Here is a 17,731-nt window from a genome sequence, read left to right on the forward strand (position 1 = left end):
CCGCGCTGAATTCATGGCCATCTGCAGGTTCTTCATCAACACAGTGAGTCATATTTCTTTTACACATTCGCTGGAGGTGGCCCTTTGTGCTGCAGCCTTTACACACATAGTCTGTAAAGCAGCACTGGTGAGCCCTGTGCTTCCCTCCGCAACACCAGCATGGAGCTACTCGGTTAGCCCCCCTCCGCGGACTCTAAGTTAAGGGACTCGGGGCCTGTTCTCTCTCTTCCCTGAGAAGGTTTACGTTCTACAGTCCAGCCTCTAAAAGGCGCCACTCTGTGCACAGTACTTGCCGGGTTTGAGTCCTGAGGATGAGTCATCTGCCTAGAGCCACAGGTTGAGGTCATGAATGCCTGGCTCACGGAGATGGCCTTCTGCAGTGAGACTGTGGTATCCGCAGACTGTAGCTTATGAAGAAGGCCCTCATGGCCGATTCCAATGACCGATATCCCACAGCGCTTCGGTGAGGTGGTTGCCGAAATCACACAGTGCCGACAGCATATTTTGCGATTCCCTGGCCTTCGGACGGTCGGGTGTAAAACCGGTGCCTGGCTGTGAGGATGCTCTCTTTGGGCTTGAGTTGTTCTTGGATCAGTGTTACAAGTTCCTCATATGACTTGGTCATTGTCTTCTCTGGTGCCAGCAAGTCCCTGATGAGGCCATAAACAGTGGGCCCACAACTGGTTAGCAGGATAGCTCTGCGCTTATCAGCCAGTGTGGCTGGGTTGTCGCCTGCCAAGTCGTTGGCTGTGACGAAATGGTCCAGCGTCTCCACAAAGGCGTCCCAATCATCACCATTGGCGAACTGCAGCAACGTACCAAGGGTAGCTATTTTTGCGTGAAGGTCCGTAATCTCATCGCCAATTGTTATGTCTTTGGATGCTCTGATGATGACTCCACGAGGCAATGTGTTCTACTTAACCTGTAGTGACCTTAATCCTTCATTGATAACTCCAGAGTGAGGATCACACCTGATGGCCTGCCTTTTATACTAGGCCTGGCACACCTGTACAGGTAACCTACAAGTCTCCCACTGAAGTGCCCCCTGGTGGCACACCTTGTAATAGTACAAGCAGTCACCATGTAGGATACATGACAATATATATCCGGAAAGGATGAACCGGCTGGGTCTCCATTTTTCTTGGGGGGGGGAAAAAAAGGTGGCTGAGGGGTGACCTAACCGAGGTCTTCAAAATTATGAAAGGTTTTGATAGAGCGAATACAGAGAGAATGTTTCCACTTGTGGGGAAGAGCATAACTAGAGGCTATCAATAGAAGATAGTCACCAGGAAATCCAATAGGGAATTCAGAAAAACTTGTTTGCCCAGTGAGCGGGGAGAATCTGCAATTCGCTGCCACGGGGAGTGGTTGAAGCGAATAATTTGGTTGCATTTAAGGAGACACTGACTCCATCCCTCTCCCCATCTCCTTTCTGAGGCTGAACCAGATGTTCGCAACCTTGGTGTCATATTTGACACTGAAATGAGCTTTCGAATACAAATCCGCAGCAATAACAAAGACCAACTATTTCCACTTCCGTAACATCACCCGTCTCTGCCCCTGCCTCAGCTCACCCGCTGCTGAAACCCTCATCCATGCCTTTGTTACCTCGAGACTTGACGATTCCATACCTGGCTGTCCTCCGACAGTCTACCCTATGTAAACTCGAGGTGATCCAAAACTCGGCTGCCCATGTCCTAACTCGCACCAAGTCCCGCTCACCCATCGCCCCGGTGCTCGCTGACCGACATTGGCTTCTCGTTCAGCAACGCCTCGACTTCAAAATTCTCATCTTTATTTTCAAATCCCTCCATGGCCTTGCCCCTCCCTATCTCCTCCAGTCTCCCCCCCCCCCCACCTCAGAGATGTCTACACTCCTCTAATTCTGTCCTCCTGAGCATCCCTGATTATAATCGCTCAACCATTGGTGGCCGTGCCTTCTGTTGCCTGGGCCCCAAGCTCTGGAACTACCTCCCTAAACCCCTCCGCCTCTCAACCTCTCTTTTCCTCATTCAAGACGCTCCTTAAAACACACCTCTTTGACCTGCACTAATTTGTGCTTATGCGGCTTGGTGTCAAATTTTTTATCGCATAATACTCCTGTGAAGCGCCTTGGGATGTTTCACTGTTAAAGGCGCTATATAAATACAAGTTATTGTTGAAGCTAGACAAACATGAGCGGGAGAAGGGAACAGAGGGTTATGCTGATAGAGGAGGCTCGAGTGGAGCATAAACACTGGCATGGACTGGTTGGGCTGAATGGCCTATTTCTGTGCCGTATATCCTATGTAATCCCATGAGTTCAAATCCTGTCACGACAGTGAGAATTTGAATTCTGTCTCGCGGTTCTGCAGCTGCTCACTGTCTCCATTCTTGATGTGTGGATCCGGACTGAATGTTCCAGGGTGAGCAATGAAAGATCGGTCACATGATGGCTCTTGGGTTCCCAACTCTGGTTGGACAAATTCCTGGAGGTTTTGTCACATGACCTCCGCCTCTAACTGTCCCGCCCCCACACTCCTGCCATTGACAGCCCGACATGCCCATCCTCACGGTGCGCCGCCTTCCCCACCAGATAGCGAACAGACTCTTCATTAGCTGATTGGATGATACTTCACTGTCAGTCAAACAGGCTTTTTCCCACCTCAAATATTTTTATAACTAATAAACAAAATTGTTCGCAGAAATTTAAAAGAAAAATCATTTTAGTTTTGCCCCTATGATTTGTCTCCTGGGTTTTTGCTCAAGTGTCCTGGAGATTACAGGGCCCAATGCTATATGTAGGGCACCATCCAGGACAAAGCAGCCCGCTTGATCGGCACCTTCAACATTCACTCCCTCCACCACTGACACACCGTGGCTGCGGTGTGCACCATCTACAAGATGATCTGCATCAACTCGCCAAGGCTTCTTCGGCAGCACCTCCCAAACCCGTGACCTCTAGAAGGACAAGGGCAGCAGGCGCCTGGGAACACCACCATCTCCATGTTCCCCCTCCAAGTTGCACACCATCCTGACTTGGAAATATATCATCCGTTCCTTCATCGGTGCTGGGACAAAATCCTGGAACTCCCTCCCTAACAGCACTGTGGGAGCACCTTCATCTCACGGACTGCAGCGGTTCAAAAAGGCGGCTCACTACCACCTTCTCAAGGCAGTTAGGGATGGGCAATAAATCCTGGCCTTGTCAGTGACTTCCCACATCCCCTGAATTAATTTTTTTTTAAATATAGGCCCAAAGCCTGACCCTGCTCCCACCTGAAGTCAGTACAGTTGCACGCTCCAAAAAACCGCTGTTGAAAATGCTTTGGACTGTAACCAAGGGTAATAGAATCATCAACTCAGTGACTCCTTTGTCAGATAAATTAGGTTAAGAACTTTCTGCCGGGTAATTTTTGTTGTGTAAGGGCTTTACTGAACTAACTAGGCCAAAGCCTCACTACATGGGGTTAGCTCATCACCCAAAACAAACCTTCAATGCTTCCTTTCTTTTCCTTGTGTAGGGCAAACTTTCTTTTCATGAAACAATTTGTTTAATGACCAAGAGATGAAGCAGAATATTTGCATAGCCTGCACAAAGGCAAGTCCCAGGGTACAAACAGCAGAGCAGTATTTAGTTAAATAATTCAGCTAGCCTATTATTGCGGAGCCCTCTGGGACTCAATACAGCAGCTCAACACGATGCCTGCCATTTCTGAGTTTGCCTTTCCAATTATTAAGAGAATTATATTAATGAAAATAAAAGCTCATCTTCACACTGGAGCCAGTTAATTGCTAATTGAAGGGTGTCATTCGGTATTGAAGATGGATTAGTGTCTCGGGTGTCAGCCATGGCTCAGTGGGTAGCACTGTTCCCCCTCGCCTCTTGAGTCAGAAGGTTGTGGGTTCAAGTCCCACTCCTGAGACTTGAGCCCATAACCTACAACAACAACTTATATTTATATAGTGCCTTTAGCGTAGTGAAACGTCCTCGGGTGCTTCACAGGACCGAGCCGCATAAGTAGAAATTAGCGCAGGTAACCAAAAGCTTTGTCAAAGAGGTAGGTTTGAAGGAGTGTCTTGAAGGAAGAGAGGGAGGTTTAGGCAGGAAATTCTAGAGTTTGGGGCCTAGGCAACAGAAGGCACAGCCACCAATGGTTAAGCGATTAGAATCAGGGATGCTCAAGAGGGCAGAGTTAGAGGAGAGGGCTGCCGAGTTTAGGCTGACCCATTGCCAGGACTGAGGCAGTGCTGCACTGTTGGAGGTGCCGTCTTTTCGGATGAGACATTAAACCGAGGTGCACTCAGGTGGATGTAAAGGTTCCCATGACACTATTTTGAAGAGCAGCAGCGGAGTTCTCCCCAGTATCTTGCTCAATATTTTTCCTTCAGCACTCATCATTTAAAAAAACAGATTATCTGGTCATTATAACATTACTGTTTGTGGGAGTTTGCTGTGTGCAAATTGGCTGCCGTGTTTCCTATATTATAACAGTTTCTACACTTCATTGGCTGTAAAATGTTTTGGGACGTCTGGTGTTCATGATGGGCACTATATAAATAATTCTTGAAGTGAATGTAAGGGTGACTTGCAACTAAAAAAAATTATTTTGGTAAACTTTTCTTAGAGTTGGCTAGAAAAATATTTGAAAATTGGTTCCGTTAAAATAATGGTTAAAAGACCATCTGACAGAACTGGCTTTCGAGTGTCTCAAAGGATGAACCGCCATTGCTTTAGCTACTTATCACATTCTCGGGGCGTCCGAAGCACTTTACAGCCAATGAAGTACTTTTGAGTGGTCACTTTTGTAATGTAGGAAACACGGCAACCAAATTGCGCATGGCAAGATCCCACAAACAGCAGATAATCTCTCTTTTTGTAATGTTGATTGAGCGCGAAATATTGGCAGTACACGCCTCATCTGAAAGATGGCACCTCCGACAGTGCAGCACTCACTCAGCACTGTACTGGAGAGTCCGCCCCGAGACGTGAGGGCTACCAGCAGTGTCACGGCTGACACTATTTGTAGTTAGTGTTATGTAGGCGAATGTGGCTGTCTGTTTGCGCACAGCAGGATTCCACAAACAGCCAAGCATGCTAAATGACCAGTTGGTCTGTGTTTTGGAGGTGGTGTCCGAGGGGTGTGTAGCGTTGGCGAGAGCTGTTCTTTGAGTAACGCTGTAGGTCCTTCGATATCCACTTTCACAGGCAATGAAAAAGCAAAATAAAGACTTGCATTTATATAGCGCCTTTCAAGACTGCCGATGTTTCAAAGCGCTTCACAGCCAATGAAGTACTTTTTGGCAAAAATCAGAAAATGCTGGAAATCTCAGTGGGTCAGGCAGTGTCTGTGGAGAGAGAAACAGTAATATGTCCTTACTATACAGTATAAATGCACACGAGGCCCATACTTGAGAGAAGGTCACTGTGACCAGTAACCTTTATTAGCCAGCACTGAAGTGATAAAGGTGGGTGGAGCTTCCCCTTTTATACCTGAAAGTCCAGGTTAGGAGTGTCTCCCACAAGTTCACCACCTAGTGGTCAGTGTTCTCAAGGTATACAACTTAGGTCAGTTTATACATGGGTTACAATGACAGTTGAATACATGACATCACCTCCCCCCCCCCCCCCCCCCCCCCAAAGTCTTATTGGAATCACAGGTTAAGTATCTCTGGTGGTTTACGCTCCCTTGTAGAGCGCCTGAGTTGGGGCTCCGGTTGTTGGGCGCTGGCCTGAGTGTCTGCTGTTTGCAGTGCCTCAGGCCTGTCTGGACTGCCCACAGTGACTGGGCTCTCCTCCACTTGGTTCTGGTGTTTGGTCACCTGTGGTGGAGTGAACTCTACATCGTGTTCTTCCTCTGCTTCTATGGGGTTGCTGAACCTCCATTTTGTTTGATCCACGTGTTTGTGGCAGATTTGTCCATTGGTAAGTTTAAATACCAGAATCCTATTCCCCTCTTTGGCAATCACAGTGCCTGTGAGCCATTTGGGCCCTGCAGCGTAGTTGAGGACAAAGACAGGGTCATTGACATCAATACATCGCGCCCTCGCATTCCCGTCATGGTAGTCACATTGTGACTGGCGCCTGCTCTCAACAATTTCTTTCATGGTGGGGTGTATAAGGGATAACCTGGTTTTGAGCATTCTTTTCATTAGCAGCTCTGCGGGTGGAACCCCTGTGAGCGAGTGTGGTCGGGATCTATTGGCCAACAGGAGGCGTGATAAGTGCCTTTGTAGGGAACCCCGTTTTTGATTGTCTGCACTGCTCCATTTGAGGATGGCTTGAACGGTGCAGTTCTGACATGGTTGATACCATTTCCTGCCATGAAGTCCTGAAATTCAATGCTTGTAAAGCACGGGCCATTGTCGCTGACCAAGACGTCCGGTAGACCATGGGCGGCGAACATTGCCCTTAGACTTTCTACTGTGGCAGAGGACGTGCTTGAATTAAGAATGTCACACTCGATCCATTTCGAGTAGGCTTCGACTACAATCAAAAACATTTTTCCCATGAAAGGACCTGCGTAGTCCACATGGATGCGTGACCATGGCTTGGCGGGCCAGGACCAGGGGCTAAGGGGGGCTTCCCTGGGCGCATTGCCCAGCTGGGCACATGTGTTGCACCTGCGAACACAAAGTTCCAGGTGTGCATTTATCCCTGGCAATTGCCTTCATCATGACAATGCCCGGGTTCTCATTGTGGCATTCTCTGAAGAACACCTCTCTGCCCATCTGGGGCATGACTACTCGGTTTCCCCATAGTAGGCAATCGGCCTGAATCGAGAGTTCATCCTTGCGCCTGTGAAATGGTTTAAATTCCTCAGGGCATGCCCCGTACGTGGCTGCCCAGTCCCCACTCAGGACACATTTCTTGACTAAAGACAGTAGCGGGTCTCTATTTGTCCAGACTTTGATCTGACGGGCTGTCACGGGTGAGCCTTCGCTTTCGAAAGCTTCAACAGCCATGACCATCTCAGCAGCATGCTCGGTTGCCCCCTCGGTGGTGGCTAGTGGGAGCCTGCTGAGTGCATCGGCACAGTTTTCAGTGTCCGGTCTGTGCCGAATTGTATAGTCATAGGCGGCTAACGTGAGTGTCCACCTCTGTATGCGGGCCGACGCATTTGCATTTATGGCCTTGTTGTCGGCCAAAAGGGACGTTGGGGGTTTGTGATCTGTCTCCAGCTCAAATTTCCTGACAAACAGGCACTGGTGAATTTTTTTTACTGCATAGAACACATGCAAGCGCTTCCTTTTCTACCAACCCGTAGCCCCTTTCTCCCTGGACAGACTTCTGGAGGCATAAGCTACTGGCTGTAACTGACCCTTGGCATTAACATGCTGCAACACACACCCGACCCTATAGGACGACGCATCGCACGTTAAAACAAGTTTCTTACATGGGTCATATAGCGTTAACAGATTGTTAGAGCAAGCAATTTGTTATGCTCCATCAAAAGCCCTTTCCTGGCTGTCCCCCCATACCCAATCACGACCTTTACGTAGGAGCACGTGTAGCGGCTCTAACAGCGTACTCAATTTGGGAAGAAAGTTACCAAAATAGTTCAAGAGCCCCAGGAACGAACGCAGCTCCGTCGTGTTGTGGGGTCTGGGTGCTCTCTGGATCGCTTACATTTTGGATGCAGTAGGTCTGATCCTGTCTGCTGCTACCCTCGTCCCCAGGAATTCTACCTCTCTGGAGCTAGGAAGACGCACTTTGCCTTTTTTGGTCGCAGCCCTACCCGGTCCAGTCTGCGTAGCACCACCTCCAGGTTGTGGAGGTGTTCTTCAGGATCGCAACCCGTGATGAGGATGTCGTCTTGAAAAACCACCGTCCCTGGAATCGACTTGAGGAGGCTTTCCGTATTTCGTTGAAAGATCGCGGCGACCGAGCGAATCCAGAACAGACATCTGTTGTACTCAAACAACCCCTTGTGTGTCGTGATGGTGGTCAGCTTCTTCGACTCACTCGCCAGCTCCTGGGTCATGTAAGCTGAGGTCAGGCCCAATTTTGAAAAATGTTTGCCACCGGATAGCGTTGCAAAGAGGTCCTCGGCTCTCGGTAGTGGGTTATTGGTCTTGGAGTGACACATGATTGATGGTGGCCTTGTAATCACCACATATCCTGATGGACCCATCCGCCTTGAGCAGCGGCACAATCGGGCTCGCCCAGTCACTGAATTCAACTGGCGAGATGATGCCTTCCCTCAGCAGGCGGTCCAATTCGCCTTCTGTTTTTTCCGCATCACGTACGGCACCGCTCTGGCCTTGTGGTGTACTGGCCTGGCGTCCGGGTTTATGTGAATCACTACCTTGGTCCCCATGAAAATTCCAATGCCGGGTTGAAATGGTGAGTCAAATTTGTCCAGGACCTGTGAGCATATGATACTTGCTCCACAGAGAAGAAATTGCATTGACATCGGCCCATTTCCAGTTCATGACAGCAAGCCAACTCCTCCCCAGTAGTGCGGGACCGTCCCCTGGGACAATCCAGAGTGGCAATCTGTTCTCCGAATCTTTGTGGGTCACGACTAACATGATGCTGCCTAGCACCGGAATGATCTCCTTTGTATAGGTCCGTAGCTGTGCGTCAATCGGCACTAATTTTGGCCTCCTGGCCTTGGACGCCCACAACTTGTCAAACTGTTTGATACTCATCAGAGACTAGCTGGCCCCTGTGTCTAAGTCCATTGATACTGGGATGCCATTGAGGAGCATTTTCATCATTATCGGTGGCGTCCTGGTGTGTGAACAGTACATGTGCTCCACATGAACTCGCTGAACTTCAGCTTCCAGCGATTTCCCCCAGTGTCCATTTGGCCTCGTAGGGCTTACATCAGGCCCGTCCTCCTCGTACATCAACCTGGCTCAGGCTTCCTGCACATACACACCAAGTGACCGCTGACGTTGCAGTTTCTGCAGTTATATTGCTGATACCTGCAAGCTCTGGCTGGGTGTTTGCCTCCACACCTCCACCATGAGCCGTTGGAAACAAAAGGTCCATTACCAGTCAATTGTCTCTGACTGTCTTTGTAACTGTCCTTTAAGCGCACCATTAACAGGTGTTGATAGCCCCATTACTGGCCGCATTGTCCCTTGCAATGGCATGAATCGCCGTTCAGCTAGCCATTGTCTCTGTTGAATTCCCCCTTTGAGTTGTCTGATTGCCCCTGCCTGCCTGGAGAACTGTGTCCTGCATTAACAATGTTGACTCCCTCTCCATTTGCTGCCTTTAAACCAAGATTTTTGTCAAACATCATCCTGGTCTCTTCCTCCCCTGAGATAAATGTCTGGGCCATTAAAGCCGCCGTTTCCAGGGTGAAGTTTTTGGTCTCAATCAGTTTCCTGAAAACCCCAGCGTGCCCGATGCCCTCAATTTAAAAAAAAAAGTCTCGCAGCATCTCCGCTCTGCATGCATCTGGGAACTTACATAGACTCGCCATTCGCCGGAGATCTGCCACGAAGTCTGAAACGCTTTGCCCTTCTCGCCGCTGGTGCGTATAAAACCGATGTCTCGCCATGTGCATGCTGCTCGCCGGTTTAAAGTGTTCCCCGATCAACTTACTGAGCTCTTCATAAGTTTTGTCCGCCGGCTTCTCTGGCGCTAGAAGGTCCTTCATCAGGGAGTACGTCCTGGATCCACAAACCGTCAGGAGATGAGCCCTGCGTTTGTCGGCCGAATCCTGTCCCAACCATTCCTTAGTGACGAAACTTTGCTGTAGTCTCTCAATAAAATCATTCCAATCATCATCAACACAGTACCTCTCGTTTGTGCTGCTCGTGGCCATGCTCGCGTGGTTTAACTCCCAGTTTCTCATCGCCAATAATATGTCCTTACTATACAGTATAAATGCACATGAGGCCCATACTTGAGAGAAGGTCACTCTGTGACCAGTAACCTTTTATTAGCCAGCACTGAAGTGGAGAAGATGGGTGGAACTTTCCCTTTTATACCTGAAAGTCCAGGTTAGGAGTTCACCACCTAGTGGTCAATGTTCTCACGGTGTGCAACTTAGGTCAGTTTATACATGGGTTACAATGACCGTTGAATACATGACAAACAGAGTTAACGTTTCGGGTCTGTGACCCTTCGTCAGAACTTGGATGAAGTACTTTTTGGAGTGCGGTCACTGTTGTAATGTGAGAATTTGTGGAGGAGCTTGATTTAGCTAGTCCAGGGGAAGCAACACAAAATCTTGTCAGACAATTATAACAATGAATGTTTTTTTTTGTCCTATTCACAGCCTTTGGAGATTGATGACGATTTCTGTGGCCAGGACTTTAACCAGCCGCTGGGTGGGACCACCCTGGTGGAAGGAATCCCGTTGTTTATCGACAAAGAGGATGGCATGACCTCAATCGCCGCCTATGATTACAGGGGCCACTCGGTTGCCTTTTTTGGGACCAGGAGTGGGAAATTGAAAAAGGTAGGACCTTTTTATATTTTTGATCCGTGTCTTGAGGCTAGGGAGGCGGTGGGGGGAATTGCGTTTACATTTTTTTAAGTCAATTTAGGGCGGTTATTGTGGCCGTGGAAGGACCTGCTGTTGAAGAGGTTGCCTGGAGACTTGGATTGAATTTGGTGGCGAGGCCTAGTTCGCTCGGGGACCCTGTGTTAGGTTTGCCATCCCTGGTTGTACGTATTCCTGGAGATCCCATCACATGACCTCCCATTTGCAACCACCTCACCCCCACTCTCCTGCCATTGGCTGCTCCACACGTCCATCCTTAGCCTTTCCGGGCCAATTGGAAAGCAAAGAGCCTCTTCATTACCTGATTGGATGAAGCCTGACTATCAATCAAACAGCCATTTTTATCCCATCTTTGACATTTTTACAACTTTTACATGTTCAAAGAAAATTTTGAGGAAAAACATCATGCTGAACTATGATTTTTCTCCTGAGTTTTTGCTCCTAGCAATGACCTGGAGATGAATCTTCAATTCATAGAATCATAGAACATTCACGACACAGAAGGAGGCCATTTGGCCCATTATGTCTGTTGCCGGTCAAAAAAGAGCAACCCAGCCTCCTCCCACTTTCCAGCTCTTGGTCCATAGCCCTGTAGGTTACAGCACTTCCAGTGCACATCCAAGTACCTTTTAAATGCGATGGGAGTTTTTGCCTCGAACGCCCTTTCAGGCAGTGAGTTCCAGACCCCCAACACCCTCTGGGTGAAGAAATATTTACTCATCTCATCTCTCTCAACCTCCTACCAATTACTTGAAATCTATGGCCCCTGGTTATTGACCCCTCTGCTAAGGGGAAACAAGTCGTTCCTATCCACTCTATCTCGGACCCTCCTCATTTTATACACCTCAATTAAATCTCCCCTCAGCCTCCTCTGTTCCAAGGAAAACAACCCCAGCCTATCTAATCTTTCCTCATGGCTAAATTTTTCCCATCCTGGTAAATCTCCTCTGCACCCTTTCTAGTGGAATCACATCCTTCCTGTAATGTGGTGACTCCAGGGTAATCCTGGAGGGTTGGCAACCTGCGCTGTGGATCTCGACACGTTGGACATGAACCCGTTGACTTGAAAACGATGTGGCTTGGTCGAAAGTTCTGGTTGGCCACGGCTTTGCTTGACGATATGTGGGAAGTGTGTGTTGTTTCGTGCATTGGTGCCGTGGGGATCGTGTGCTTCTCTGCGCGAGGTGTTGTTGCGTTGCCGGACCATCACCTGGAACTGGCTGCCAAGAGTCTAGCGGAGTTTGGTTTGGCTTCTAGTGCAGTTGGGGGCGCGATGGTACCACTCTGTTCCGCACTCCTCTCCGTAATTACAGGACTGACCTCGGCAATGGAATGTCTGCACCTGTGGGCTCACTGGTTGGTTGAGCTGTTGAGGTGGGAGGGGCTTAGTCAGTCACGTGATGTTTACAAGACTCAATAAAGCCCCAGCAGATTGGGTTCAGGGGATCCACGATGAGGCAGGTGGTTGAGAGTCTGGTGGATGAACCGATAATGTGTGGTGTGATTGTTAAACCTTTGCTAATAAACCAACTAGTTCTTAATAGCAATGTGTTGCTATGAATTCTTAAGCAAAGAACCCATGAAGCAAATACATTACAGGCAGAAACTATGGAGGTAATTTGAGGTTTTTTTAAAAAAAAAAGGTGGTGGTACTTGTGTGATAGGTTTTCCTTGATGATTCTTACTTTATGGAGTCACTGCAAAGACTTTGAAACTGGCTCCCTGTGGAATTTGCTTTTGTTCCAAATGGATGGCGCAGGAACAGAGGAGTGTGTGATTAACTGTCTGTGGACAGCCTTTGGGCACAAGTAATTGACCAATCCCGGAATGAGATGGGACGGTCCTTCATTGTAGAATAAATCTTGGGCTTCACCCACTCTCTCAATGCTGTAATTAAAGGTGAATCCATCTGCCTGAGAATGTTTGGCCAATCTTTTTGTATCTTGAAAGGTTTACGCACGGTACATAAATTGTGTTGAAATGCATCACTGACAGAACTGTGCTAACTTGACCTTGAGGGAAGTAACATGCATCCATTCAGGTTCTACCACCATTCATGGGGCTGACGGCTTAAAATACAGCATGTGGGAATTTTGTACAAGTGTATTAGAAATAGTCATCAGAGTATAGGTACAGCGTCCAAAATCCGGAGTTCCGGACTCAGGGACGATCCGTGGCAGGGTCGGCAGAATCCGTAAAATGTTTCGGAATCCGGAACGGACGACCCTGCCTGACCTCGGGGCCTCGCTGCTGCCCGACTTCAGGGCCTCGCCTCGCCGCCCTTACCTTGGGGCCTCATCGCCGCCCGCCCGAGCACCACCTCAATGGGCCCCGGCGGCCCGTCTGACAACATCCTTGGCGGGGCCGGCCCCATGACGACCGCCTCGGGTATTTCCGGATCCGTGACGTCAGAAAGACGTTCCAAAGTCTGTAAAGACGCGAAATCTGGAACGGCCTCGGTCCCGGGGATTCTGGATTCGGGATGCTGCACCTGTAGTTCTCAGCTGTAGCTCAGTGGGTAGCACTCTCGCCTCCAAGTCAGAAGGTTGCGGGTTCAAGTCCCACTCCAGGGACTTTAGCGCATAAATCTAGGCTGACACTCCAGTGCAGTGCTGCACTGTCGGAGGTGCCGTCTTTCAGATGAGACGTTAAGCCGAGGCCCTGTCTGCTCTCTCAGGTGGATGGAGAAGATGCCATGGCACTATTTTGAAGAAGAGCAAGGGAGTTATCCCCGGTGTCCCGGGCCATTATTTCTACCTCAATCAACATCACTTAAAAAAAAAACAGATTATCTGATCATTATCTCATTGTTTGTGGGACCTTGCTGTGCGCAAATTGGCTGCCGCGTTTCCTGCATTACAACAGTGACTACACCGCAAAAAGTACTTCATTGGCTGTAAATGCTTTGGGACGTCTGGCAGTCGTGAAAGGCGCAATATAAATGCAAGTCTGTCTTTCTTCCGCTGGGAGTCGGAGGTAGGTTGTGAAACAAGCCCCTCTCCACGTGGCAAAGGTTGGCCCCCGTTTTTGCGCTGAGTTGGGGTTGACGTTTTTTTAAGCTGAACCTTGTATTGGGTTGAGACTTGAATTGGCTGCAGGTGAATCTGGTCCCAATATGAACTGCATGATCTTGGAGCGTAGCCCTGTAGGTTACGGCACTTCAGGTGCACGTCCAAGAACTTTTAAAATGTGGTGAGGGTTTCTGCCTAGACTACTCTCAGGCAGAGAGCTCTAGACCGCCACCACCCTCTGGGCGAAAAGATTTATCCTCCAAATCCCTCTAAACCTCCCCCCCAATTACTTTGAATCTATGCCCCGTGGTTCGTGAACCCACTGCTTAGGGAAATAGTTCCTTCCTTTGCACTCTCTCTAAACACCTCATAATTTTATACACCTCAATTAGGTCTCCCCTCAGCCTCCTCTTTCAAAGAAAACAACCCCAGCCTATCCAATTGTTCCTCATAGCTAAAATTCTCTACTCCTGGCCTCGTCCTCGTAAATCTTCTCTGTACCCTCTCCAGTGCAATCACATCTTTCCTGTAATGTGGTGACCAGACTAGTGTTTTATACAGTTCAAGCATAACCCCCCCTGCTCTTGTATTCTATGCCTCGGCTAATAAAGGCAAGTATTCCGTATGCCGCCTTAACCACTTTATCTAATTGGCCAGCTACTTTCGGGGATCTGTGGACATGCACTCCAAGTCTACACTTCTCGGTGTCCTACCACAGAATGGCTTGTACGGAGACTGAATCCCCCTCTCGTCTGAGCACACACCAGATTTGTGAGTGCAGTCAGTGAGGGAGATGTGCCTGTGGTCCTGGTATTGGTTGACCATTCTGACTCTGAGAATGATGTCAAAGCCATAGAGAGGGTACAGCAGAGATTCACTCTGATGAGCAGAGACAACAGATTCCGGAGCTGAGAAGATCTGATAACTGGTTTGGCTGAAGTAAATAGGGAAAACTGTATCCACTTGGTGTAACTAGTGGGCACGAATGGAAGATAATCGCCAGGGGAACAGTGGGAGAGGTTAGGGGTATATATTTTTTTCATTCACGAGATTTGGGCATCGCTGGCAATGCCAGCATTTATTGTCCCTCCCTAATTGCCCTGGAGAAGGTGGTGGTGAGCCGCCGCCTTGAACCGCTGCAGTCCGTGTGGTGAAGGTGCTCCCGCAGTGCTGTTAGGGAGGGAGCTCCAGGATTTTGACCCAGCAACAATGAAGGAACAGCGATATATTTCCAAGTCAGGATGGTGTGTGACTTGGAGGGGAAGGTGGAGGCGGTGGTGTCCCCATGCGCCTGCTGCCCTTGTCCTTCTTGGTGGTAGAGGTCGCGGTTTTGGGAGGTGCTGCCGAAGGAACCTTGGCGAGTTGCTGCAGTGCATCTTGTAGATGGTACACACTGCAGACACGGTGCGCCGGTGGTGGAGGGAGTGAATGTTGAAGCTGGTGGATGGGGTAATAAATCAAGGGGACTCCTTTTGTATCAGATGGCGTTGAGCTTCTCGAGTGTGGCAGCTGAAACAACAGCAAGGGTTGCTCGAATGTAGCATGTCATACCAATAGCTTATAAAAAGGAAGTGGAATAAATATTTGAAGAATTTGAAAGGGTGTGGAAAATGTAAGGGAATAGGACGAAATGCTTAGCTCTTTCGGAGAGCTGGCAAAGGCACAGTGGGCTGATTGGCCTCCCCTTGCGTGCTATAAAACTCTACAGTTCTACATGAAGCATTTGCATTCTCAGCTGGGGGGTGCAGATGGTAAGATTATTTTGAGTTGGCCCCTGTGGTGTAAATTTGCCTTGTATCACACACAAACACACACTCCGCTCCCCGCATCACGCACAGCGCAGAGCCCGGTATGCAGATCAATCTGGTTGCCATGGTGTTGGGGCCTAACTTTTGTTGTGGGTGTGGAGAAAGAAAATAAGGGATTTCTGAGAGTTTGGGAGAGGATTGAACCGAGGTAGTCGAGACTGTGGGACTGCAGAGCGTCTGGATTTCAGGCCTGGGGCCTGTGTAAAGTGTCTGGATTCCAGGCCCTGAGCCTGTGTAAAGTGAAGGATTTCAGGCCCCGAGCCTGCGCAGTGACGGAGTTTTCAGGCCCCGAGTCTGCATTTCTTTTATCATGAGCATCCTGGGACGATTCACAGATGGACAGCATTCGGCTTGTCAGTGAAGGTTTTCTGCGCCATTTTACTTCAGCTTTAAAAAAAAATGTCAATGATAATTAAAGCCAGTATCCCTTTTGTAGGTCTGTTCAGGCTCGATGGAAAACACTTATCTTCCTGAACAGAAACAGATGTTTCTGTGCATTCCACACAAGCCACATCCCTGTATCATAATTGGACATCTTATAATCCATCGCAGTTCTTGCGCACAGTGAGTGAGGCCATTGTTTCTGAGCGGCCAACCAATGGGGCTCCGTCGCCACGGGCTACGTATGCCCAGCGGCCAACCAATTGGCTTGTGATCCCTGATTGTGCCTTGCAAACCCGAGTGTTGAAGGCGAAAATTAAATGGTTTACCAATTCAAGGAAGAATCTGGGGACCGAGTTAACACTGGTGCGGTAGTTATAGTGGTTATGTTACCAGACTAGTAAGCGAGAAAGCTAGCTCAATTCCCACCGTGGCAGTTTGAGGATCTGGGAAATTAAAAAACTGGTCTCAGTAAAAGTGACCATGAATCTGTCAGATTGGCATTAAAAACCAAACTAATGTCATTTCAGGAAGGAAACCTGTCCTCTTTACCCGGTCTGGGCCTATACACGTGACTCCAGACCCACATCACCGAGCACGCCACTCAGTTGCTTCGCCACATGAACCACCAGCACCACTTTCACATGGGGCAAACTGGCAATAAATATCAGCCTTGGCCGCGATGTCCACATCCCTAAAATAAAACAAATAGTCAGGTACTTTTTACAGCATAGGAGTGATGCTGACTACAGTCCTGCAAATGGGTCTTGACAGACATAGAGACAGGCAGGCCAGGCCTTCACGGGACGTACAAAGGAACTTTATACCTTCTGATCTGTGAATAGACGCTGACACATTCGTGCCACACAAGTGCCAGGCAATGACCATCTCCAACAAGCGAAAGTCTAACTACCTCCCCTCCACATTCAATGGCATTACCATTGCCGAATCCCTCACCATCAACATCCTGGGGGCCACCATTGACCAGAGAGAGAGGAGGCCAGAACTTGGACTGGACCAACCACACACATACTGTGACAACAAGAGCAGGTCAGAGGCTGGGCATTCTGCAGCGAGTGTCTCACCTCCTGACTCCCCAAAGCCTTTCTACTATCTGCAAGGCACAAATCAGGAGTGTGATCGAATACTCTCCACTTGCCTGGATGAGTGTAGCTCCAACAACACTACAGAAGCTCGACACCATCCAGAACAAAACAGCCCGCTTGATTGGCACCCTATCCACCACCTTAAACATTCGCTCCCTCCACCACCGGCGCACCGTGGCTGCAGTGTGCACCAGTTACAAGATGCACTGCAGCAACTCACCAAGGCTTCTTCGCCAGCACCTCCCAAACCCGCGACCTCTACCGCCTAGAAGGACAAGAGTATCAAGCACATGGGAACACCATCACCTCCACGTTCCCCTCTAAGTTACACACCATCCTTACTTGGAAGTATATCGGCCGTTCCTTCATCGTCGCTGGGTCAAAATCCTGGAACTCCCTCCCGAACAGCACAGTGGGAGCACTTTCACTATATGGACTGCAGCGGTTCAAGAAGGCGGCTCATCATCACCTTTTCGAGGGCAATTAGGGATGGGCAAAAAGAGAAGAAATGAGAGGTGATCTTACTGAAACGTACAAGATACTGAGAGGGCTTGACAGGGTAGATGCAGAGAGGATGTTTCCCCTCGTTGCGGGGGGGGGGGGAGGCATCGAGAACTAGGGGGCATAGTTTCAGAATAAAGTTCGCCCATTTAAAACAGAGATGAGGAGGAATTTTTTTCTTCAGAGGGCCGTGAATCTTTGGAATTCTCTACGCCAGAGAGCTGTGGAGGCTGGGTCATTGAATATATTTAAGGTGCAAATAGACAGATTCTTGAACTGCAGGGGAGTCGCGGGTTATGGGGAGTGGGCAGGGAAGTGGAGTTGAGGCCAAAATCAGATCAGCCATGATCTTATTGAATGGCAGAGCAGGCTCGAGAGACCAAATGGCCGACCCCTGCTCCGAATTCTTATGTTCTTATAAATGCTGGCCTTGTCAGTGAAGCAGAACGAATTTAAAGAAACAAACACTTTCTTTT

The 17,731-nt window shown here is 48.9% G+C and overlaps 1 protein-coding gene across 2 annotated transcripts in view; it reads left to right on the forward strand.

Moving 5' to 3' along the window:
- Positions 1 to 17,731, forward strand: part of LOC139277349 (plexin-A1-like) — a 633,908-nt gene that overhangs the window by 193,273 nt on the left and 422,904 nt on the right. For both annotated transcript variants that reach the window (XM_070895706.1, XM_070895705.1), the window contains exon 3: positions 10,221 to 10,403. In XM_070895706.1, coding sequence (XP_070751807.1) covers positions 10,221 to 10,403 — 183 coding nt within the window. The remainder of the gene's footprint in view (positions 1 to 10,220; positions 10,404 to 17,731) is intronic.

Source organism: Pristiophorus japonicus, chromosome 12 (assembly GCF_044704955.1).
Source record: "Pristiophorus japonicus isolate sPriJap1 chromosome 12, sPriJap1.hap1, whole genome shotgun sequence".
NCBI classification, from domain to species: Eukaryota; Metazoa; Chordata; class Chondrichthyes; family Pristiophoridae; genus Pristiophorus; species Pristiophorus japonicus.